The sequence below is a fragment of the Tachyglossus aculeatus genome, chromosome 22, assembly GCF_015852505.1.
Source record: "Tachyglossus aculeatus isolate mTacAcu1 chromosome 22, mTacAcu1.pri, whole genome shotgun sequence".
NCBI classification, from domain to species: Eukaryota; Metazoa; Chordata; class Mammalia; order Monotremata; family Tachyglossidae; genus Tachyglossus; species Tachyglossus aculeatus.
In genome coordinates, this window is record NC_052087.1 from 5,529,147 (window position 1) to 5,554,367 (window position 25,221).

Sequence of the window (25,221 nt, forward strand, 5' to 3'; positions counted from 1 at the left end):
TTGTCAGAAATTTAGGAATTGAGAGAAACGTAAATTTAGGGGTATGGGGAATCTTGTTTCCTCCAGCGAGTTCGCAGTTTCATTTTTTTCTGGCTCAGTTCAGTTCACTGAATTAACTTCCTTGAAGGAACGCTTCATTGGGTTGTGTCTAACATAGAAATTGTGGTAAATGTTTTGTTTTAATTGTCATTTTTAAAAAGCGTCATTCTCGGGAGAACCGCGCCTTTCGGCGTTTTCTGAATTTTAAGTGCGAATAAAATAAACAAAACTACTAGAGAAAAGTTGTTGTAGCTGTGTAGCCAGAAGCCATCTGTACTCAAAGAGGGGGCTTCCAGCAATAGCTATGCACTTCCTAGCCGCAAAAGAAGAGAACAGAAACCTTGGAGAGCAGGTGAATGCTAAAGAAATCGCTATTAGGCAGACATGAGTCTGCTGTAAAATTGCTGTAAGCCACATCCACAGTGTCGATGCCAAATTCTAAGGCAGGAAAGCAGAAAACAACCTGGTTTTTATCCCCACAGTAAAAGCTGTCATTCTTCATCATTGCAGCAACACCATAACAGGCAACGATACATCTGTCCGTTCCTTTCCCTGAAATATCCGGCACCTCAAGGAAAGCAGTCCAAATAGGGTTGGGATGACTTTGGAACCTATCTCCTTTTTCTGCTGTGTGGCCACCGAATAATATCTTGCCCTTTCTGAATCCCAAGTGGAATTTCTCCAAATATATCCAGAAAGGTGGTTTTCCCACTGGCAAACAGAACCCTATGGAGAATGAGGAAGAGGTTTTTATCCGCAGAGACAAGTGTGCCTTTCTGTTGTAATCTACAGTAGGTGGAGTGGGAAAATCATGGGTGTCAGGGGCGAGCACTACTGACTGGGAATCTAGCTGGGCCAGAGGTTCACAAATGTTTTCATCCATGACCAACCCATGCCCCACATCACATTCTTCTCCTACGAACAGCCTTGGGATGTGTCTTCCCCTTAGTATTGTAGTAAATCTTCAAAGCTGGAAGGGAGTGATTCGGGGGGGAATTATCGGTGCAAAGGCTGATCTGTTTGCTCCAGGCAGAGAGCCAGAGTGCTGTGTTTAGCTCCCAACAGCCAGACAGATCTGACTGTTCCTACCCTTGGAGCTCCCTGGGAAACTCCTCATTCTAGTTCCCAGTTTGAATAATGCTGGTCTAGAGCCAAGGTACGGGCAGTGCTCCTGCTGGACTACCATTTGTCTGGGCTGTCTCCTGTGTGACCTTGAGCAAGTCACTTAACTTATCTCTCAGTTACCTCATCTGTGAAATGCCGATTAAGACTGTGAGCCCTGATTACCTTATAACTACCCCAGCATTTAGTACAATGCTTGGCACACAGTAAAAGCTTAAATATCATTTTTTTAAAAAAATCCTCCAAAAGGCAGTGGGAATTCAAGTGTTTCAATGCAGGTACTGGTAGAGTCTTTTTTCAGAAGCTCTGAATAAAAGAAAAGGAACGTCCAAATATTCAATGAGAGTAAAATCATCTCTTTTACAGGCTGAAACTTTAAACTGTGCTTGGAAAGCCGCTCCCCCAGCCATCTGCTAGTGGTTGCCATCCCTGTAAGAGTTTCCAGTCTGGCCTCATTAAGCCTGAAAATATAATGCCTGATGTGGGACTTCCAAGCCACTAATCCTCTCTGTGGCTGCCACCCCCCCAGCATAGGCAAGGTTTGCAGTGTTTATTTGCTTCTCAGAAGAAGGACTGAAGGATTAACAAGGCCACCAGAACTCTAGCGCATGGGGATATGGCCAGGCGGAAGGTAGAGAGTGTGAGCTGTCTTAGAAAACAAGGGAACATTTAAACCATTTGAATATGAACAAACAGAATTGGCTAAGTGAACTGGGGGAATGATTCAGCGGGGTCAGTTCTCTCTAGCTAGTTAAAATCCCATGGGAAGCAGCCTGGCCTAGTAGAAAGAGCATGAGCCTGGGAATCAGAGGACCTGGGTTCTAATCCCAGTTCTAACACTTGCCTGCTGTGTGACCTTGGGCAAGCAACAACTTCTCTGTGCCACAATTTCCTCTGTCAAATGGAGATTCAATACCCGTTCTTCCCCTTAGACTGTGGGACAGGCACTGTGTCTGACCTGATTATCTTGTATCTAGCCTGGCATTCTCCTCTCAGGGTTAATAATAACAATAATAATAATAATAATAATAATAATAATGATAATAATAATAATTATGGTATTTAATAAGTGCTTACTATGTGCCAAGGACTGTTCTAAGTGCTGGGGTAATAATAATAATAATAATGATGGCATTTGTTAAGTGCTTACTATGTGCAAGGCACTGTTCTAAGCACCTGATACAAGGTGATCAGGTTGTCCCACATGGGGCTCACAGTCTTAATCCCCATTTTACAGATGAGGTGACTGAGGCTCAGAGAAGTGAAGTGACCTGCCCAAGGTCACACAGCAGACATGTGGCAGAGGCAGGATTAGAACCCATGACCTCTGACTCCCAAGCCCGCGCTCTTTCCACTGAGCCACGCTGCTGAGGCACAGAGAAGTGAAGTGACTTGCCTAAAGTCACACAGAGTTTACAGTACTCTGCCAGTGCTGACTACAGGAGAGAGAGTCAAGCAGAAGCATTATCCATTTCATGCCTAGCTTGGCCAGTGGCTAGCGTGTGGAAGGCAATCTGCTCAAGTCAGAACTCACCCGTGCTGTGTAGCAGAGAGTCGAGGGTGGCGACTCAATTTTACGGCACAGAAGGAGGCAATGGTAAGCTACTTCTGTATTTTCACCAAGAAAACTCTATGGATACACTACCAGAATGATTGCAGAGGGAGGTGGGAGAGATTTGTCCATGGCGTCGCTATGGGTCGGAGGTGACTCGACGGCACAAGACCAGACCTTGGCACTTAGTACAGTACTTGAGACATAGCAAGTACTTCGTATCTGTAATTTATTTATTTATGTTTATTAATGCCTGTCTGCCCTCTAGACTGTGAGCTCATTGCGGCTAGGGAATGTGTCTGTTTGTTTTTGTATTGTACTCTCCCAAGTGCTTAGTACAGTGCTTTGCACACAGTAAGCGCTCAATAAATACTACTGAATGAACGAATGAACAATACACCGCTAACGTTATTATCCCCAGAGTGATTTGGCAACTAGAAACAGTGAGTTTCTTCCTCCTCGGGGACCAACAAGTACAAGTCCTAAGAGCAGTCATAATAGTCATCATTAATTAGCACAGTAGCAACAGTATTTATTGGAGACTCAGCAGACGCAAAATATAATACTAAGCACTTATGTTGTATACTCCCAAGTGCTTAAATACAGTGTTCTGCACCCAAAAAGTGCTCAGTAAATACTGACTGACCTGGGAAAGTACATCAGAAGCATGAGATATGTGCTGAGCTCACAAGAAGCTTATACCCTATCATCCTAGCTCCTATTGTACCCAGTGGACACTCAATAAATGGTACTACTACTATTACATTTACAAGGAAACCATTTCCCATATACTTTTTGGTTTTCCCTCCTGTTGTTTCTCATCCAAATGGGAGAAAGAAATTTCAGTAGGCACTTACTGGCTTTAGGTTCACCTACCAACTCTCATGGCTCAATTAACATTTCGCTCCATGCACTGTGGCACTCAGACAGCACGAGTCTCACACTATTTGGGTTTAAATCGCAGTGTAAATCTCCAAGCCTTGCCACTGCTACTTTTTAGGGCAGGGGAGAGAGAAGCACAGCTTCTGTTAATGCTGAATGTCACGGGAGATTTGTCCATTCCACGTGGCACAAATCATCAGATTGGAAATTCTAGGATCTCTGAGGTTTCCATGTCAGCCAGGAGGAAATTGTTTCTTCTTAGAGTGAAGGAAGTTTAGGTCTTCAATCAATCAATCGTATTTATTGAGCGTTTACTGTGTGCAGAGCACTGTACTAAGCGCTTGGGAAGTACAAGTTGGCAACATATAGAGACAGTCCCTACCCAACAGTGGGCTCACAGTCACAGTGGAGTCATCCCACTCCATCATGCCCTTTCTAGCTCAGTCTTCTCCATTCCTGCTTGTTTCCTGGACCCTGTCCCTGCAGCCTACCCCCCGCCATCTCCTCAGTTTCTCCTCCCTCTCCTATTCTAAATCTACTGGGGGTGAGAGGGGCGTGAGACAGGAGGAGAACAGATGGAAGCAGCAGCAGTGGAGAGGGAGAAGGTTGGAGAAGGTAGGGTGGGGCATTCAGCAGAGGAGGGAAGGGGTGAGGAAGTTTAGTCTTCCGTGACACCGCACACACCATCAGTCTTCTTCTTGTTGCCAACTTGTACTTCCCAAGCGCTTAGTACAGTGCTCTGCACACAGTAAGCGCTCAATAAATACGATTGATTGATTGAGTGATTCTGCCTCTCTTCTTCTGGGGCATCACGGGGGAAGAGTGATGTAGGAACGGACTCCTCACCTTCCTGATGGGGCAGAATTCCAGGGAGAAGGAGGCAATGGGGAGGGTAAAATCTGCACAAGTGTCGGGTTTGAGAAGGGCAAGTCCTATGTAATTCAACATGAGAGGGGTAGAATACAGAACTTCTCAAGTTCCTCAGATACGTAAATTCCCTAAAATGTGTCTATTTGAGAACTCGGATGGGAAACACGATCCCAGGATGCTAATTCCTCCAGGATTTGGATCAGACAGGGACTTCCTAAGTGCTTAGTTAGGGCTGCACCTGGTGGGCCAGAATAAAGGAGGGGGGGGGTGATTTGTGTGCGTGAGGGCTAGACTTCGCTCCTAGTCTGTAGGCAAACCACATCTCAGCAAGCAACTGTGGCCTAGTGGATAGAGGTTGGGCCTGGGAATCAGTAGGGCCTGGGTTCTAATCCCAACTCTGCCACTTGTCTTCTGTGTGAACTTGGGCAGGTCTCTTCACTTCTCTGTGCCTCAGTTATCTCATCTGTAAAATGAGGATTAAGACTGTGAACCCTATATGGGACAGGGACTGGGTCTAACCTGATTATCTTCTGTCTACCCCAGAGTTTAATACAGTGCCTGGCACATAGTAAATGCTAAACAAATACCTTAATAATAATAATTACCATTATTATTAACTAACCAACATTTGTTCCTGGAGAAGAAAGGAGACGTTTCAAGCGTAAAGGCCATAAAAGCTTAGATAAGGGAAACCACCTTTTAGTGTACATGGATGAAGGTTTCAAATACCACTGCTTTCCCAAATATAATTCAAACCATAACATGTAGCAACATTTTCTTTTTCCATAGCAAGGCTTTCGTGGCTCATCACTAAGCAGGGCAGGGCAGTGACTGTGCTTGGGGACAGATGAGGACATTCAAAGGTTATCAAACAATCAATTCCCACCCCCACATCCCGGATTACAATAATGTACTGTACTTCCTAGCGGAACATCATCTCAGTTCATCTTGAATTACAGTATCCAAAGATGAAATCTTTTCTCCCTGAAATCTATGGCAAGATGGATGGCAGACTGACGGAAGGAAAAGTCCACTGAGTGCTTTATCGACCTTCCTGCCAACCCATGAATAGTGGGTAATAAAAATGTATTGAAAATTAGAAAAAAATGTCACTTACTCTAATCTTCTGGCAAGAGATTAGTGACTCTGCATACCAATGAAAAGAAACTCCTCAACCCGCCCCACAAAAACCCCCAAATGGCAAATATTTAAAAATCTTGCAATTTTATTTGCATATAAAGGCCGCTAGATATATAATATCACAATAAATTTAAAGAAACAGCTGCTTTCCTAAATTCCATTAACAAGGTAACATAAAACAGAATAAAGCTCAATAGCATTCACAGGGGTAGAACAGAAATAACTATCTGCAACAATAGTTTGTGCTAGCAAGATTGCATTTACACACAGTGCAAAATAAGAAAAAGAGAAAATAAAAAGACAATTCCAGAATATTTAAATATAAAGGACAACTAAGCCTTATTTTAGTTAGGCTTGATTGTATCCATTTGATTCTATACATGCCTGAAACTGCACAAGATTTAACTCAAGCTCTTGAAGGTCTTGAGCACTGGGAAAATGTACCACATCCTTCATAATTTAGATGTGCTGTGCAGCGTAACTCTGTAGGTGCTACACTAGCAATATTAAATTCCTAGCTTAGTTATAATGCACAAAAAATACTTATATATATAAATCCATATTTAAAAGGAGCCTGAACTTACACGTTTCTACTGCATGAAACACCTGCTCTTTACAGCTTTCATCCCCATAGTTTTAAAGCTAAAATAATTTAAAAATAAAAAAACAGAACAATAAGATCTTAGGTAACCACAGAATGGATGGCGCTACCTAAATCATTCTTTAAAGTAGGCAGAGTCCTGCAACTCTCAGGGCCATATCACTCGTTGCATATACACGGTTCTCTGGATGGAGAGCGCGCAACATGTTCATCTTTAGGTGCAAGGAAATCTTTCAAAGTTTACTTCCTTCAAAAAGTTTGCCCTACATCGCGGCAACCGCTTAAAAAAAGAAATAGTACAAAAAAAATCAAACAATACTAGTAGTAGTTGTGCAAATTTGGGTGGTTTTAAAAACACTGCTTATCTTTTTCAGCTTATATAATATTAAAAGAACATTTCTCCCATCGTAAAAGAAAGCTTGGCTGTCCTTCTGAAAACACTAACAATTTACAATGGCAAGTTCATTGAGAAAACAGAAGTCATTTGACAAATCCACAATGCTTGATCAGTTTAAAATGGACGTCGCATTTCCAAAAAAGCACACCCTCCATCATTGTTTTTGTACCAGCAAGTTACAAAAAACCTACAGAATTTGGAAATAAACACAGAAGAGAATGTAAATTTATCATTAGAAAAAATGGCAGTTTATAGACCTTCCCCACTGCAACTGTGCATTAGTGCTTCATGATCCTTGAGGATTTGGAAGGTCAAATATAATTGGAGGATTGGTTGGTTGAAAGCTGACTGTACACGTTGAGGCATTGATGTAGGTTGTGTAACCGTCCGTCATGATGCCGTAACCTGTAGGGAGAAAGTCTCACATTTACTGTAATTCAGAGAAATGATGTTGACCTCATGCAGCTCCCATGAGTAACTGAAATAAAGTTATGTCGAAGTGGGACTCTTGGATGGAGTTTAAATTAACCCATCCAAATGGTTTAGACGTTGAAAAGCCACCTTCTAACTTTGATAAAGAAAATCAATCCATGATGTTTATTAACTCTTACTGTGTGCCGGGCACTTTATTAAGCGCTTGGGAGAATACAATACACAAGAGTGTGTATAGACTTCTCTCTGCCCATAAGGAGCTTATAGACTAGCGGATCAAATAGGAACAAATTCAGTTCTGGGTTTTTCTTTTTTTTTCCTTGCTTAAAGCTAAAATTGTAGCCTGGGAAAGCACCCTGAGAATGAATGAATGGCAAGATGTGGCCTCTCCTTTCATACTTTATTGTAAGTGCATTGATTTAGATTATTTGAGAGAAAAAAGAAGTAACGTCTCAAATAAGCTGTGAATTGTGAGAATTTAATTTAGGGACTCTCTCTCTCTCTCATTCTTTTGAGTTTGCAGAACTTTGTTCTTCTTAGGATGGCTTTATATTCAGGTCAAATAAAAATTGGTCTTGAATTATAAGGAGCCGGAAATGTTCCTAGCTTTCATCTAGTAAGAGATTAATAATGTGTGTGTGTGTGTGTGTGTGTGTTAGTGTGTGCATAGCCTTAATCGCATTTCATCGACTGGACCTATTTCCTACTGCTTTATTTGAATATTTTAGATCTCCACATTAATAATTACCCCAAAGCCCCCTTTGTTCCTGATACTTTACAGAATTGCTCCTTGTGCTGCTACAAATATACATTTCATTACAGATTCTGCCTTCACGTAACATTAGAAAACTACTCCAGAAACTATCAAGAGCTTTGAAACTCCTCACGCAACCAGGTGACTAAGCCATTCTTCTTTACTAAATGTCGTGCAAGTGTGTGGGCCTGTGGAGAACTTAATGAAGGTCAGTGGAAAACTCCAGGAGGGAAAAAAAAAAGCAAGTGTTTCAATGTGCAGTGTTTAGCTCTAAGGTCATAAAGTCTTGTTATCTCTCCCTCATCAAGATGCTTGGTATTTGCCCTTTTTCTGCCCTCCTCAGCTGTCTTGAAGGAATAAAAGTGAGGCAAGTTTATTTTAATATGATCTCCTCCCCTTTAAGTAAGTTTATTGTTTCAGGGCTATAATCAAGTTTTGATTCTGTGCCTGGTTAGTCTAAAGCTAATCTAAAGGAAAATAGGAAGGGAGATGAAGGGGGAGAAAGGGAGAGGGAGGAGAAAGAAGTAGAGAAAAAGGGAGAGAGGGAGAGAAAGGGAGAGAGGAGGGAAAAGGAAAGAGGAGAGGGATAGACGGGGGAGAGATGAAGAAGAGGAATGGAGAGTGAAAGGAGACAGGAAGAAGTTCAGTAGAAAATTAGAATATTTCAAAGCTGTTTCTGAGCTAGAGCTGTTTCCCAGGAATGTTGTTTCAACAGATTGGAAAATACATGATCACTCTCTCCAGTCTTCCCACGTAATTATGGTTAATTGTTTTGACCCCTTGAGAGGGGAAGAGAAAGAGTACATGCACTCAAATTCAGATCAGGAAGGACCCAATCCCACTCTCTCCTTCTGTTGAGTGGGGCACTCATTTTTCTCACACTCTTCGAGGTGATTTTCAATATGCTATTTCTTATATAGCTAAATAGGAGGGGATTTTGCTGGGGAATTTTTTGACCTGGTTTGGCCAGCTCTACTGTGAAAAAGTGAAATATTTCAGAGACACATAGGAGAAATAAATGTGAAATGATTTCTAACTGATCCCTCCCAACACACACACTTACTCTACATGAGGTTGCACTTACAAATTGAAGATGGTTAATGTTTTCTTCATGTTTACCTCTTGGCCACAGTGTTTCTGAATGGAAAGGAGCAGCAGACACTGAACAGTGACTACATTCACAGGAATCCAAACTCCTACTGTACTGTGTAGTCTCTAAATTCATTATAAAAGCCCCACTGGTGGCCCCCATCCACTATATTTAGCCTTCACCTTCTGGAGTTATGGCTTCCTGAAGGAAGTGATTACTTCCAGAAGGCAAAGAGTGAAAACTGGATTCATTTGTTCATTGCAGGGGAGGGATTGTAGAAACCAGTGAGCAAGATGACAAGGCTAGACAGAGCATATGTTTTAATAGGTGGTGGGGCTGATTTTGTTCTGATATTCATCCACAAGGGTTCTTTCTCTCTCAGGTCTTTGTAAATTCTTTTCTACTTGCACCATATTGGTTTCTTGAGCCTGGATTTCTCTCCTCTCTGCTTCTTACCTTCATGAATGCCCCCGAAGACATGGAGTTTAGGTCTGACTCGCCTTTGCACTGTGTTTAACAGTTCCACACAGCCAACTCTTTGAAGCTCCTTTGGAACCCAGTCTCGAAAACCTGAGGGCAAAATGCAATCAATACTCTTAATTTTCTCTTTTCAGGTAAGGTTTCATTTAGACTTTCAGGAAGCCATAATTCACTGAAGGTTTATTACATTATCTGTAATCCTAACCTCTCCATTAAAGCTTACAATGGCTTTTAAGAAACTTTTCACTTGTCACTTTGTCTTCCTTAGATTCTTGAATTTTTTTTTAGGTTTGAGTTTTATTCCCCTTTAATTAACATTTTTTTTTCTGTTAGTGATTTGATTTATTCAGCTACAGGTTTCAAATCTTCTTCATGAGCTGAAGTAGGATGACATTTATTCCCGGCAATACTGTAATCTAATTCTTCCCCCCACCCCCCATTTTTTAATTCAGTTGCTCTTCTGTTCTCTTTTTCTCCCATCCTGCCTCTGTCTGCTATAAGAGTATCTTCTTTCCAAGCCCCTCAGGTTAAGAAGGGCAGTTTGAGGCTACTATGCAGCCTGACTCCCCACGCTGCAGCTTCCCAAGAGACGTCAATGCCTTGGCCTCTGTGGCTTCCAAATGATCGGGGTTGGGGAAAATTCAGTTTTTTCTCTCTCCTTATCACCAGCCCGAGGAAACAGTGTAGCACCAAACCAGCATCCGGCCAGTGGGGGCTAATTGACTACTTTTAAAGTAAAAGCCACTTAGTTCTACGCTTAATGTGGAAAATCCATAAAAGCGGACATCAATTATCACAGAAGTCAGCTGTCTGGATGATTACAGTCTGAAGAAGAATACATAAAGATTGGACTGGGGTGTTTGGTGGGTGGGAAGAGTGTCTGTGTGGGGTTGGGGGGACATAGAGGCTCAATAATTATCTTAGGGAATCTGTTTCAGGGCATGGATAGGGGATTTCTCTCTGTTTAAGGATAGTGGGGCATAAACTGAAGTTGGTATAATAATAATAATAATGATGGTATTTGTTAAGCGCTGTGTGCAAAGCACCAACAATTAACTTGGCTTGGTAATGCACTCAAATTTCATCATGGGAAGACTGGATGGTTTTAATGGCAGCTCGAAACAATAACCCTAAAAAACCCACCCAAGAGAAATGTGGGCAAACCTTGGGAATCAAGTATCAAACAGTAACCATGCTTTCAAGAGAAGACTTGAAGGCTCTGTGAAATGTGGGAGGAGGAATAAGGAGGGGACGGGGTGGGGGGGACTGGAGATGAGAATAGATTCCCTTGTGATTTAGCTTTTTAGGTTAAAAAGAGTCCAACCACAGATCTACTACATAGTAATTGGGAAGTTGCCTTTGATAGAAGAAACAGGATGCCCTAATCTATGGAATCCATCAGCTGCAATGAGGAATTTAAAGGTAACCATTAATGAGTTGTCCCTGATTTCCTTGGATGACGGCAGTGTATATGAAATGGCACCACCCAGCAGGTGCTGGGTTTAAGAAACAGCTTTCCATTTTATCCCAACACCCTATGATCTTCACTCTAAAGTGAAGATAAAGTGGTGGGGGAAGAGAAGCTCACAGTGGAGAGTTACATTACATCTGAACCAAGGCATCTTCTTCCCTCTAAACCACAAGATAATTGACCGCAGCATTGTAATAATAATAATAATGATGATGGTATTTGTTAAGCGATTACTATGTGCGAAGCAATGTTCTAAGCTCTGGGGTGGCTACAAGGTGATCAGGTTGTCCCACGGGGGGCTCACAGTTTTAATCCCCATTTTACAGATGAGGTCACTGAGGCACAGAGAAGTTAACTGACTTGCCCAAAGTCACACAGCTGACAGTTGGCAGAGCTGGGATTTGAACCCATGACCTCTGACTCCAAAGCCCTGCTCTTTCCACTGAGCCAGTTGTATTTGCTATCATTCTCTTCCGTGGGCTTAGTACAGTGCTCGCACAGAGTGAGCACTCAATAAATACCATTAACTGATTCTCATTCACATCAGCTAAACTCCTCAGCAAAAGTAGGTTCCCCTGTTCATTTGTTACTGCATTGACGCTATGACAAGACAGTCCCAGAATCAAACCAAGCAGCTCGGCAGGAAAAGTATCTGCAGGTCACTTTTCATCATAACTATTTACTGGAAATGCTCAGTTTTAGTTAATTTCTGTGAAAAAAAGGTGAGGGGAGGAATGGATGGATTCTTTTCCCCTTTTCAAGTAACCAGATCATATTGTGAACCAGAGTCTAGGTTCCAGCAGTGAACAAAGAGAGAAATCAGCTCTTTGAAAAAAAGTTTTAGTCATTTCATGGCCATGCAAAAGCCTCTGGGATTGGAGAGGTTTTTTCTTTCCTCCTTGGAGGTGAACACCGTTCTTAAAATAAATGTTCAAGCTCAAAGACTGTGGCGCTCCATACCCACTTGATTTTCTTTGACTCCACTAAATCAGAAAATTTAATTTAAAGAACCCCTGGAAGCCCAGCAGAATGGCTAACTTTAATTATCACACTGAGATTCTCTAAGACATTGGTTTGGGGGTGGTTGTTTTTTACTCACAGTGTTTTCTTTTGTGTGTGTCAGAGGAAAATGAGTGTGTTCCCGGAAGCAATATTCATTTCTCTCCTTCGAAAAATCAAAACCCCAACAAAATCACAGTGCTCGCTTCACTTACCAAGAGGAGGGCCGTGCGTCATTAGAATATCAATCCCCTCAGGGATAAGGTTCCATTTGTCCAACAAAGACTGGCCTCTGGGTAGATTAAAGCCCCATCCATTAAACCACGGTGTCCTTTGGGGAAAACAAGGTAAAAGAGGTTAGTCTACTAAAGCAATCTTTCACTTTCCAGAATTATGTTAAATTCCCCCACCGATGGCCCTGCTTGAGGTCCTCTTTCTGCTGGCCACGGGTAGCTTTTCATGGTCTTTCTCAAAATCAGGTGATCATCCAGGCTGGATCCATTCAAGTGGAAGGGGAGTGGGCTACTTGCACCCCGGACAGATGGAGAACTGGGTATTCTGAACCCCATTTCTCCAGAGACCAAGCAGATGTGCAGGGGAGAATTTGGCCCTACCCATTGGAAATGAAGTGATTGGCAAGTCTTTCCAAACCACAGGATAACGGTGCAAACGTTTCTGGCGGTTTTGTCTTTTCACATTCAGAATGGGAAATTTGCTAAGGAAAATCTTAGTTGCACTTTATGCGGATCAGCTGAAATCCATTCGGCTGAGGTCTGAAAACATAAGGAATTTTTCCAGGGAGTTGGTATACCTTGAACATGGGCTCTTGATGGGCTAAGCAACTGCCAGTATGTGCTTGAGGAACTTGCGATAGTCAAAGACCAACTCAAATGTAAAAAAAATATAGAGCATTAAGGGTCAATGTTGGCTGTGTTATTTTGGTCAGAAAAGTGGGCATAGGTGTTGTTGAACTTTTATCTCCTTGGGATTTAGTTGCAGGAGTTACAGGAAGTTACAGGAGTCCAAATAGGGGAGGAGAACCTGGGCGAGGGCAGAAGGGTGGAAAAGCTGAAAGTCGTTCTGTCAGTCAGGCAGACAGCCTGATAGTGATCCCTTTAATGGACTCTGAGGTGGGATTTCTATGGGACACACCTATAGAGCTTTCGCCTCAGTCTGTGTGGAGCTATTCCTGCCAATAGTCCTGATTCCAAAGTCAGGATTAGTCTTGTGCGGATTTGGATAAGAACTGATTATTTTCATCTGTAAAATTAATTTGACTTGATATGTCAGCCCTCTGAAGATTTGGCCAAGGAGAAATTCAAATTCATAAGGATGAAAAAAAGAAGTTGGCCCCAGATGACCTGTTTCTGGGAAAAGACCATCTTTGAAGAAGCCATTGTTCTGTTATGAAGGCATCTTTTCAAAATCTAAACATTGCTTTTTGAAAAATAGTATTTGTTAAGTGCTTATTTTGGGTCAAGCACGATTCTAAGCGCTGGGGTAGATACAAATTAATTAGGTGGGACACAGTCCACATCCCACATGGGGCTTACAGTCTCAGTAAGAAGAACAGGTATTGAGTCCCCATTTTAGAGTTGAGAAAACTGAGGCAGAGAGATGTTAAGCAACTTCGTCAAGGTCACACAGCAGGCAAGTGGCAGAGTCAGTAAAAGAACCCAGGTTCTCTGAGTCTCAGGCCATGCTCTTTCTACTAGACCATGCTGCTTTCCCATGCTACTTAGGAAGAAGTCCATGAGGTTGCAGCTCCAACTATCTTAAAATTAAGTTGATGGAGTTCAGGGGAGAGGAATCTGTACTTGACTTATTAGGCAACAGTGACAGTACAAGAGCACTTTTCTTCAGTCTATATACCCCCAGTTCCTCTAGATCTAAATTCAACAAATTTTAAAGTTTCCCAGGGATGTTGGTCCATGGGGCTCTGAACAGCTATTTGGGGTTCACAGTCTTCTCTTCCCCTCTGCCCCCATGAAAAGAGGTTCTAGGCTTTCCTTACCAAGTTTTTCTGTAAAAGTATTAGGATCAGTCAAATTTCCATCAGTACGGAACAGCGAAAACATATTATCCACATTCTGGCCAGCTCTTTGGTAAAGGTCATAGAACCCAATTACTCACATTACTGAGCTGGGCTTTCATCTTTCAAACTACTGAAGGAAAGTGACTTAAATATGTGGTTTCTGAGAGTCCCAGTAAATTTCTACCATTGCAAAAACTAGTCAGGTTAGGCCATCCAAGACACTGAGTAAATTAAAGCCTTAGAATTCTTGGCTCTCTTTCGCTAAATTATAAATCCATTCAATTTTACACCTCTAAAACCTTGAATGGAAAATGACATATTTGAAGACTTACACAAGGAAGAAACACTGGTTTGTTGACTTCGAGTGACAGAGAGATAGGACGATCATTTTATAAGCTCCCAAAATGGAACATTTGTGTTGGATATTCTTTAGTGATTTTCCTGGGAAATGGTGTAATGATTTTACTTTTAACCAAGATTCATTACCCAGGATTCAATGTGGTATTCTGAACACCCTTGCTACTACTCCCCAAAATGCTGTAAAAAGGTTTTTCCCTAACTGCAACTGAAGCTCTACTTTCAGGAGGCGTTAACAACTCTTGGAAGTTCTTAGGGCTAGAGAGAGTTTTATCTGTCCCAGTGAAGGACTGAATCTACTCTCCGGCACTTACATGCAAACTTCTAAAATGCATCAGTACAACACAAATATTTCAAATCATTTGGTGGCTATCCGGGTGATTGGCTAGCTTTTTACATTAAAGCCTAACGCTTTTGGTAATACCGAAAAATATATATTAACAAACTGGAGAGGAACGATTTGGGGTATTTCATTATTTGGAGGTTCTTTGTTATACTTGGATGTGTTAATGTGAAAAGCTACCTGCCTCTTTTTCAACACTATGTCCACATGTCACCATGTCAAAATTTACTAGCCTCCTCACCCTTTAACAGCCCACAGAACCCAAGCAGATCCTTCCTCAAGGTACATGCATACACACACAGACACATACACACACACAATCTCTCTCAAACACTCAAATGCCAGTGGAGTAATAATAATAATAATAATAATGACGGTATTTGTTAAACGCTTACTATGTGCCAAACACTGTTATAAGCTCTGAGTAAATTTGACTATTTTTTTCCTATTAAATTGAAAGACTAGATGAATTGCTGTTCTCTTCTGCCTTCAGGATGCTGAGGAAGATAAGGAGAATGTCCCAATAAGTGCTTGTGGGGAAGATAGATTAGGATGGTATGGAACTTCTTGTTGTATAATAGGGAGACATTTTATGGAACTAGATTTTTCACTCAAAAATAGATCCCAGAAGACTGATATGTTCCTCAAATGCCCAACGATCGGATTCAGATACAAACTCTTTGATCTCCATTCTGACAATTGCGACGAAAGGTTTTGCATCCAAATCTTGTTCTACGATAGCATGCTCCAGCAGAGTCGGGACTATTGTTCAGATGTAGATTATTTTATTCTACTTCCCTTTAACTGCCTGTGTGGACACAACCTGTGAAGTAGCATGGGCCTGGGAATCAGAAGGACTTGGGTTCTAATTCCGGCTCCGCCACTTGTTCCCTGTGTGACCTTGGGCAAATTGCTTAACTTCTCGGTGTCTCAGTTTCCTAATCTATAAAATGGGGATTAAATCCTACTTCCTCCTACCTAAACTGGGAGCCCCATGCAGAACAGAGACTGTGTCCAACTTGTTAACCTTGTATCTACTCCTGTGCTTCGAACAGTGCTTGGCACAGTGTAAGCACTGAAATACCATAACAAAAATCATGATTATTATTTATTTAGCTGCCAATATCTGGACCCTGCACCCAATGAATCAAGGCAGTTGTCTGTCTGAGGTGCCCATGCTTGTTGCCTTGACTTAGAAGAAAAGAAAACCTGGCAACTGATTAGTCTAGAAATCAATCCAAGTTCATCAGTGTTTGGAAAAAGGGCAAGAAAAGTGAGTCTAAAGAAATGAGATCTTGAATTTGGAGAAAACCCTTGGGGTCTAGCATTCCTGCTTGGAAGGTCCAAGAAGACGATTTTGAAATCCTTTTCAAGACACTATTTGCCAGCACTCTCAAGTGGCAGATACAAATGTGGGGCCCAATTTCCTCAGCCCAACAGACTGTTTGGGGCCCAGTTTTCTCCTTGAGCCCTCTCCATATCTCAGGGAGAGTCAGTGGTTGGCAGGCCCAAACTTGGTCTTCAAGTTCTTTCGTCTTTGTTCACTAATACAATTTTATTCCTAAAACCAAAACTGCTCCCCTGACTAGATGCTCTCCATTATAAGCTTTCCAGAAGAGATGAAATCAAGACGAGGGGCTCTGTACACCACAATTTTACTTGGCTAATATTAAGCTTGTGACACAATCCAGACGTTTCTCAGTTAAGCCCAGAATTCTGAACTTTCTGGCTTCTATTATCACCTAAATATATGTGTGTTGGGGGGGTATGTGTGTTTGATTTATTGTAGTCACAATCTTAGCTGCAATCTAGTTTGGTCTTGATTATAGTTTTCAGAGGCGAGTCTCAGAAGTTGGGGGAAAAAGCCTTTTATTAGTATATCAGCAATGTTTCTAATATACTTTCTCATCATCTGAACAGAGCTCTTTATCCTCTCTGGGACAGCCTTCACTAAGAGCAACATGGGGTTTGCATATGGAGGAAATACGTAGTGGGCCACAGGAATATTCACTGTGCCTGAAGCTTAGCAGGTTCCAAACTGGAAATGAAAACAATATTTCGGATAAACTCTTGGACAGGTTCTCAATGGATTACTCAAATTCCAAGCGAGGAAAGCTGTAGAACGATGGAAAATAGGCATCAACTGCATAGATTGACTATGTCACCATTGATTAATGATTCTTCACTTGGTTGAGTTTCTCAAGCAGGGTGTGCTGTAGTAATGCTATCACGGTTTCAACTTGAAATGTGAAACCCCGGCGGTGATCTCACCGTGGCTCGTTGGTGAATATATAGACAACAGACCGAGATGGAGCTCCAATAGTTTTTGTTCCCTAGAAGTGGGGGATGGGGAGAAAGGGAAAGGAATCCAAGCTAACAATGGAGGCTGCATTCGCCAAAGATTTTGTAATTAGCTGTGACTAACGCGCACCACATGGGAATCCAACTTGTAAGACAACTTCTCACAAACCTCTTCATTACTAAGGTAGGGCTAGCCGACTATTGACGACAAGTGTTTTCATGAAGGTTTTAGTGGCACCAAGCCCTCAGGCGAAGATGGTGGTTTAACTGTTCTAGGCCACAGAGAAGCAGTGTGGCCTAGTGGAAAGAGAACAGACCTGAGAGTCAGAGGACCTGGGTTCTAATCCCGTCTCTGCCATGTGTCTGCTGTGTGACCTTGGGCAAATCACTTAACTTCTCTGTGATCTGTACAATGGGGTAATGTAAAATCCTATTCCCTCTTACTTAGACTGTGAGCCCCATGTGGGAAAGGGACCGTGTTCAACTTGATTACCTCATATCTACCTCACCATTTAGAATGGTGCTTGACATATAGTAAGCAATTAACAAGTAACATAATTAACTGATTAGACAGTATGGTAAGCATTCTAATTGAAATTTGCTGATTCCACACACACACACTGTCTACAACTGCCTAGAATAAAGGTCTTGTCTTCTTCGGAGGCTCATATTTTGGGGACGGGGAGAAAGAGTTAACTACAAGATCTTGTTTCCAAGAAGAGTCAGGTTTTGAGGGATCCATAAGAAAAAGTCAACCACGTTTGCAGTACACTGTGCTACGATGCTGGAAAAAAAATGGAACTGATGCATTATAATTCCAGAGAATGTGACCAAATAACAGTTTAGATCTTCAGTCAATCAGTGGTATTTATTAAGTGCTGACTGTGTGCAGAGAACTGTACTAAACATTTGGGAGAGCATAATATAAGAGGGTTGGTAGGCCCAAAAGGAGACAAAAAGAGGAGCTGGACTAGTGTCACCTTGAGACTTTAAAGTCACTGCGGGCAGGGAATGTGTATTTATTATTCTTGTTATACTCTACTGTACAGTGCTCTACACACAGTGAGAGCTCAATAAATACAACTGAATGAATATGAAGTAGTGACTTGCTATGATCCCAGTTCAGTAATAATACATGTCCCCTTGATGTAGAATTTCCACCCACAGTAGCAAGATTTTGTTTTTGTTTTTTGCGGGCGGTTTTTTTGACCAAAGCATTTTCATTAACTCCAAAATTCCACTGTGGAAGAAAAAATAACAAGCAACCATAACTAGTTCGTATGGAAAGAGAGACAAGGAAGAAAACAGGAAAATAGCACCAGACGTTACAAACGTAAGTACCACCGCACAACAAGGGACAAACTTTTTTGTGTACAATATAGGCAGGAGTGTGGATCCTGTATTGACTTTTCAGCCACACACATTCATAGGTGGAATTCACCATCTGTGGTATCTTCTTGGAAAACAAAGGAAAATTATATTTTTAACTAGCTAAGGTGGGCTAGGCATGATTTCCTTGCCCTGATTTACTTACTGAGAGAAACTTTCGCCCTAGAGAGTGGGCCATTTTTTGTAGGCCTCAATCATCATCAATCATCGATGGCATTTATTGAGTGCTTACTCTGTGCAGAGCATTCTACTAACTGCTCGATCAGCCCCTTCTTAGGTAATTTGGTGATTTCTCAAGTGCCCTGCAAGCCTTGGTCAGAATTGCTTATCTCAGCAGTCCCAAAGGTTAGATTTTGGAATGGATTTCTTGGGACTCTGTGTCATTTGGAGCAATGTTAAGTCTCTAAGAGAAAAAACTGCTAATTAACGACATCTCCACTTCCTACAGCAGTGGCTGGTGATATGGACACCTGATGGGAGAAACCAAGGTTTCACCAGACTTTTTATTTTCGACATTTTCTACAGAGAGGCAGCGTGGCTCCGTGGAAAGAGCACGGGCTTTGGAGTCGGGGGTCATGGGTTCAAATCCCGGCTCTGCCAATTGTCAGCTGTGTGACTTTGGGCAAGTCACTTCACTTCTCTGTGCCTCAGTTACCTCATCTGTAAAATGGGGATTAAGACTGTGAGCCCCCCGTGGGACAACCTGATCACCTTGTAGCCTCCCCAGCACTTAGAACCATGCTTTGCACATAGTAAGTGCTTAATAAATGCCATTATTATTATTATTGTTATTATTACATGCCTCTGAGAGCTCAAACACCCACCAGCCAGAATGCACGAAGGTCTTTCAAATCCTGCTTCTAACACTACATCCAAGAGTCCCAATTTAACTACTGCTGCTTCAGATCACACCGCACTTCCCGGCGTCTTTCACCTGCCATGAAACTGTCATGATGATTCTTGATCTCTGGCTCACCTGACAGCTCTCCCCTCCCATGACTGCAAAACGTCCTCATCAGTTAGAACAGCAGCTACCCCGGCACCAGATGAGTCATACCGAGGATCCAGATGAAAAGCAGGCAGACACCTGCCCACCCCCTGCCAAACCTTTCTCCCGAGCCCTTGATATCACTTCAGAAGCCTAGCACTCTCTTTCCAGATTCCTCCAAAGGCCAGTTTGAAAGTTACATTTCACACAATTACAAATATGTCTTACATTAGCCCGCAAAGCATCTCCGCACCCCGTGCGGCAAAAGACACAGTTTCGATGGGTAGCCCTGGGAGAGGGAGGGGAATCTTAAGTTTTACAACAAGAGTTACATGTGCTAGTGGCTGCTTGTGAAGTCGGCTTAATACAGAACGGAGGTTCCAGGAACCTCATCTCTAAAATGCCTGTTCTCCCCACTTTTTAAAATGTGAGCCCATATAGTTACAGGGACGGTGACCAACCTGGTCAGTGTGCACCTACCCAAGCGCTTAGAACAGTGCTTTGCACTAAGTGTTTGACAAATATAATAATAATAATAACAATAATAATGATAATACCCCTCTAGACTGTAAGCTCATTGTGGAAAGGGAATGTCCCTGTTCATTGTTATAGCGTACTCTCCCAAGTGCTTATTTCAGTGCTCTGCAAATGGTAAGTGCTCAATAAACACAACTGACTAATAATAATATCGATAATAATAATAATGATAATGATAATAATAAAAAATGAGCACCCCTCAAGAAAGAGGAACAAAGTCTACTTCCCACGTGGGTGTTCTTTCCTCCTTAAGACTGTAAACTCCCTGTACGCAGGGAAAGTATCTACCAATTCTGTTTTATTGTACTCCCCCAAGCATTTAGTACAGTGCTCTGCACACAGTAGGTGCTCAATAAATATGATTGATTGATTCCTACAAGAAGGAAGGAATCTTACTTTTCCCAGCAAGACTTGCGTCCCCTTAAGCGCTTAAGCGTAAGCGCTTAATACAGTGCTCTGCACATAGTAAGCGCTCAATAAATGCGATTGATGATGATGATCCCCTGCCTATGAAGTTGGCCTTACAAGGAACAAAATTCCATGAGCCCCCTATGAGGGATGGGAACCATGTCTATTTTCCACATGGACATGCTTTCCCAGCACTTAGTACAGTGCTCTTCACACAGTAAGCGCATAGTACATACTATTACCATTACTATTAACTGCCCAGGAAGAGCTGAGAGGCCTAGCATGGGTTTCCCTCTCCCCAGGAGTCCAGCTCCTTCTCGAACCAATGACTATGAGTTAACCTTTGGACACATCTTTTATTTGACGGTCAAGCGCTTAGTACAGTGTTCTGCACACAGGAAGCGCTCAATAAATACGATTGATGATGATTTGTTAAGTGCTTACTATGCATCAAAAATGGTCGGAAACAGTCTCTGTCCCACGTGGGGCTCACGTTCTAGGTAGGAGGGATAACGGGTATCCCTATTTTATAGATGAGGTGACAGGCACAGAGAAGTTAAGTGATTTGCCCAAAGATAGACAGCAGGCAAGTGGCAGAGCCAGGATTAGAACACATGTCCTTCTGATTCCCATGTCTGGGCTCTCTCCACTAGGCCATACTGCTTCTACACTGTATGTAAGAAGGTGACGCATTTGTTCCCCATTGTGGGATGTACAGGGAACAGCCAAGAAATCGACCCATTCCTGGTGCACGCCATTCTGGCCTCTCAATGCCTTGGGGAGGTTTTTAATAACTATGGTACTGGTTAAACACTTATTACATGTCAAAAACTGTTCAAAGCACCGGGGTAAATAAAAGGTTATTAGTTTAGACACAGTCCAAACTGTGTCACAGTTTGTGTCACATGAGCCACATAGCGCTCTCAGTCTAGTCAGTAAGTCAATCATATTTATTGAGTGCTTACTATGTGAGAAGTATGCTCACTATGGGAGAAGCAGCATGGCTCAGTGGAAAGAGTCCGGGCTTTGGAGTCAGATCATGGGTTCAAATCCCAGCTCCGCCAATTGTCAGCTGTGTGACTTGGGCAAGTCACTTAACTTCTCTGGGCCTCAGTTACCTCATCTGTAAAATGGAGATTAAGACTGTGAGCCCCCCGTGGGGCAACTTGATCACCTTGTATCCCCCCCGGTGCTTAGAACAGTGCTCTGCACATAGTAAGCGCTTAATAAATGCCATTATTATTATTATTATCTTCACACCTCCTAAAGATGATTTCTTCCTTTGTCATCGGCAGGCATTGACTGAAAACGTTTGTCTGTGGGGTGTGATGAAGCCAATCCAATAATCTGTTTTGAACGCCCAACTCCTCCTCTAAACTCCTTGTGGGCAGGGGTCCCATCCGACAACCCTGTTGGAGTGGACCCTCCCGAGCGTTTTGTATGGGGCTCCCCACAAAGCACGCAAGCGCTCAGTACATAGCAGAGATCAATCGATAACCATCGACAGATAAGCAGTATGGCATGGGGTTAGGGCACGGGCCTGGGAGTCACAAGGTTTGCTGCCACTTGTCTGCTGCATAGGGATAGCAGCGTGGCTCAATGGAAAAGAGCACGGGCTTTGGAGTCAGAGGTTCTGGGTTCGAATCCCGACTCCACCACATGTCTGCTGTGGGACCTTGGGCAAGCCACTTAACTTCTCTGAGCCTCAGTGACCTCATCTGTAAAATGGGGATTAAGACTGTGAGCCCCACGTGGGACAACTTGATCACCTTGATCACCTTGAAGCAACTTGATCACCTTGAAGCAAGTTGATCACCTTGATCAACTTGAAGCAGCGTGGCTCAGTGGAAAGAGCCTGGGCTTTGGAGTCAGAGGTCATGGGTTCGAATCCCTGCTCCGCCAATTGTCAGCTGTGTGACTTTGGGCACGTCACTTCACTTCTCTGGGCCTCAGTTACCTCATCTGTAAAATGGGGATGAAGACTGTGAGCCCCCCGTGGGACAACCTGATCACCTTGTAATCTCCCCAGCGCTTAGAACAGTGCTTTGCACATAGTAAGCGCTTAATAAATGACATTATTATTATTATTATTTTTATTATTATCACCTTGTATCCCCCCAGTGCTTGGAACAGTGCTCTGCACATAGTAAGCGCTTCATAAATGCCATCATCATTATTATTATTATTATAGGGCACGGGCCTGGGAGTCACAAGGTTTGCTGCCATTTGTCTGCTGCATGGGGTGGGGGCACGGGCCTGGGAGTCACAAGGTTTGCTGCTATTTGTCTGCCGCATAGGGATAGCAGCGTGGCTCAGTGGAAAAGACCACGGGCTTTGGAGTCAGAGGTCCTGGGTTTGAATCTCGACTCCACCACATGTCTGCTGTGTGACCTTGGGCAAGCCACTTAACTTCTCTGAGCCTCAGTGACCTCATCTGTAAAATGGGGATTAAGATTGTGAGCCCCACATGGGACAACGTGATCACCTTGTATCCCCCCAGTGCTTAGAACAGTGCTCTGCACATAGTAAGCGCTTAATAAATGCCATCATTATTATTATTACTATAGGGCACGGGCCTGGGAGTCACAAGGTTTGCTGCCATTTGCTGCATAGGGATAGCAGCGTGGCTCAGTGGAAAAGACCACGGGCTTTGGAGTCAGAGGTCCTGGGTTTGAATGCCGACTCCACCACATGTCTGCTGTGTGACCTTGGGCAAGCCACTTAACTTCTCTGAGCCTCAGTGACCTCATCTGTAAAATGGGGATTAAGACTGTGAGCCCCATGTGGGACAGCTTGATCACCTTGTATCCCCCCAGCGCTTAGAACAGTGCTCTGCACATAGTAAGCGCTTCATAAATGTCATCATTATTATTATTATTATTATAGGGCATGGGCCTGGGAGTCACAAGGTTTGCTGCCATTTGTCTGCTGCATGGGGTTGGGGCACGGGCCTGGGAGTCATAAGGTCTGCTGCCATTTGTCTGCCGTATAGGGATAGCAGTGTGGCTCAGTGGAAAAGACCACGGGCTTTGGAGTCAGAGGTCCTGGGTTCGAATCCCTCACCACCACATGTCTGCTGTGTGACCTTGGGCAAGCCACTTAACTTCTCTGAGCCTCAGTGACCTCATCTGTAAAATGGGGATTAAGACTGTGAGCCCCACGTGGGACAACTTGATCACCTTGTATAACCCCAGCGCTTGGGACAGTGCTCTGCACATAGTAAGCGCTTCATAAATGCCATCATTATTATTATTATTATAGGGCACGGGCCTGGGAGTCACAAGGTTTGCTGCCATTTGTCTGCTGCATGGGGTGGGGGCACGGGCCTGGGAGTCACAAGGTTTGCTGCCATTTGTCTCCCGCATAGGGATAGCAGCATGGCTCAGTGGAAAAGACCACGGGCTTTGGAGTCAGAGGTCCTGGGTTCGAATCCCGACTCCACCACATGTCTGCTGTGTGACCTTGGGCAAGCCACTTTACTTCTCTGAGCCTCAGTTCCCTCATCTGTAGAATGGGGATTAAGACTGTGAGCCCCACGTGGGACAACTTGATCACCTTGTATCCCCCCAGCGCTTAGAACAGTGCTCTGCACATAGTAAGCGCTTCATAAATGCCATCATTATTATTATTATTATAGGGCACGGGCCTGGGAGTCACAAGGTTTGCTGCCATTTGCCTGCCGCATAGGGATAGCAGCGTGGCTCAGTGGAAAAGACCACGGGCTTTGGAGTCAGAGGTCCTGGGTTCGAATCCCGACTCCACCACATGTCTGCTGTGTGACCTTGGGCAAGCCACTTAACTTCTCTGAGCCTCAGTTCCCTCATCTGTAGAATGGGGATTAAGACTGTGAGCCCCATGTGGGACAACTTGATCACCCTGTATCCCCCCAGCGCTTGGGACAGTGCTCTGCACATAGTAAGCACTTCATAAATGTCATCATTATTATTATTATTATAGGGCACGGGCCTGGGAGTCACAAGGTTTGCTGCCATTTGTCTGCTGCATAGGGATAGCAGCGTGGCTCAGTGGAAAAGAGCACGGGCTTTGGAGTCAGAGGTCCTGGGTTCGAATTCCACTCCACCACGTCTGCTGTGTGACCTTGGGCAAGCCACTTAACTTCTCTGAGCCTCAGTTCCCTCATCTGCAGAATGGGGATTAAGACTGCGAGCCCCACGTGGGACAACTTTATCACCTTGTATCCCCCCAGCGCTTGGAAGAGTGCTCTGCACATAGTAAGCGCTTCATAAATGCCATCATTATTATTATTATTCTTATAGGGCACGGGCCTGGGAGTCAAAAGGTTTGCTGCCATTTGTCTGCTGCATGGGGTTGGGGCATGGGCCTGGGAGTCACAAGGTTTGCTGCCATTTGTCTGCTGCATAGGGATAGCAGCGTGGCTCAGTGGAAAAGAGCACAGGCTTTGGTGTCAGAGGTCCTGGGTTCGAATCCCGACTCCACCACATGTCTGCTGTGTGACCTTGGGCAAGCCACTTTACTTCTCTGAGCCTCAGTTCCCTCATCTGTAGAATGGGGATTAAGACTGTGAGCCCCACGTGGGACAACGTGATCACCTTGTATCCCCCCAGCGCTTAGAACAGTGCTCTGCACATAGTAAGCGCTTCATAAATGCCATCATTATTATTATTATGAGTATAGGGCACGGGCCTGGGAGTAACAAGGTTTGCTGCCATTTGTCTGCTGCATGGGGTGGGGGCACGGGCCTGGGAGTCACAAGGTTTGCTGTCATTTGTCTGCTGCATAGGGATAGCAGCGTGGCTCAGTGGAAAAGACCACGGGTTTTGGAGTCAGAGGTCCTGGGTTCGAATCCTGCTCCACCACATGTCTGCTGTGTGACTTTGGGCAAGCCACTTAACTTCTCTGAGCCTCAGTTCCCTCATCTGTAGAATGGGGATTAAGACTGTGCGCCCCACGTGGGACAACTTGATCACCTTGTATCCCCCCAGCGCTTGGAACAGTGCTCTGCACATAGTAAGTGCTTAATAAATGCCATCATTATTATTATTATTATAGGGC

General features: G+C 43.5%; 1 protein-coding gene across 2 annotated transcripts in view; it reads right to left on the reverse strand.

The window, feature by feature from the left end:
* Positions 1-5,679: 5,679 nt before the first annotated feature.
* The window catches only part of MPPED2 (metallophosphoesterase domain containing 2), a 179,221-nt gene continuing 159,679 nt past the window's right edge, over positions 5,680-25,221 (reverse strand). For both annotated transcript variants that reach the window (XM_038765084.1, XM_038765085.1), the window contains exons 5-7: positions 12,045-12,160; positions 9,336-9,449; positions 5,680-7,008 (exon numbers count right to left, since the gene is read on the reverse strand). In XM_038765084.1, the coding sequence (XP_038621012.1) occupies positions 6,890-7,008; positions 9,336-9,449; positions 12,045-12,160 (349 nt within the window). In that variant the 3' untranslated portion in view covers positions 5,680-6,889. The remainder of the gene's footprint in view (positions 7,009-9,335; positions 9,450-12,044; positions 12,161-25,221) is intronic.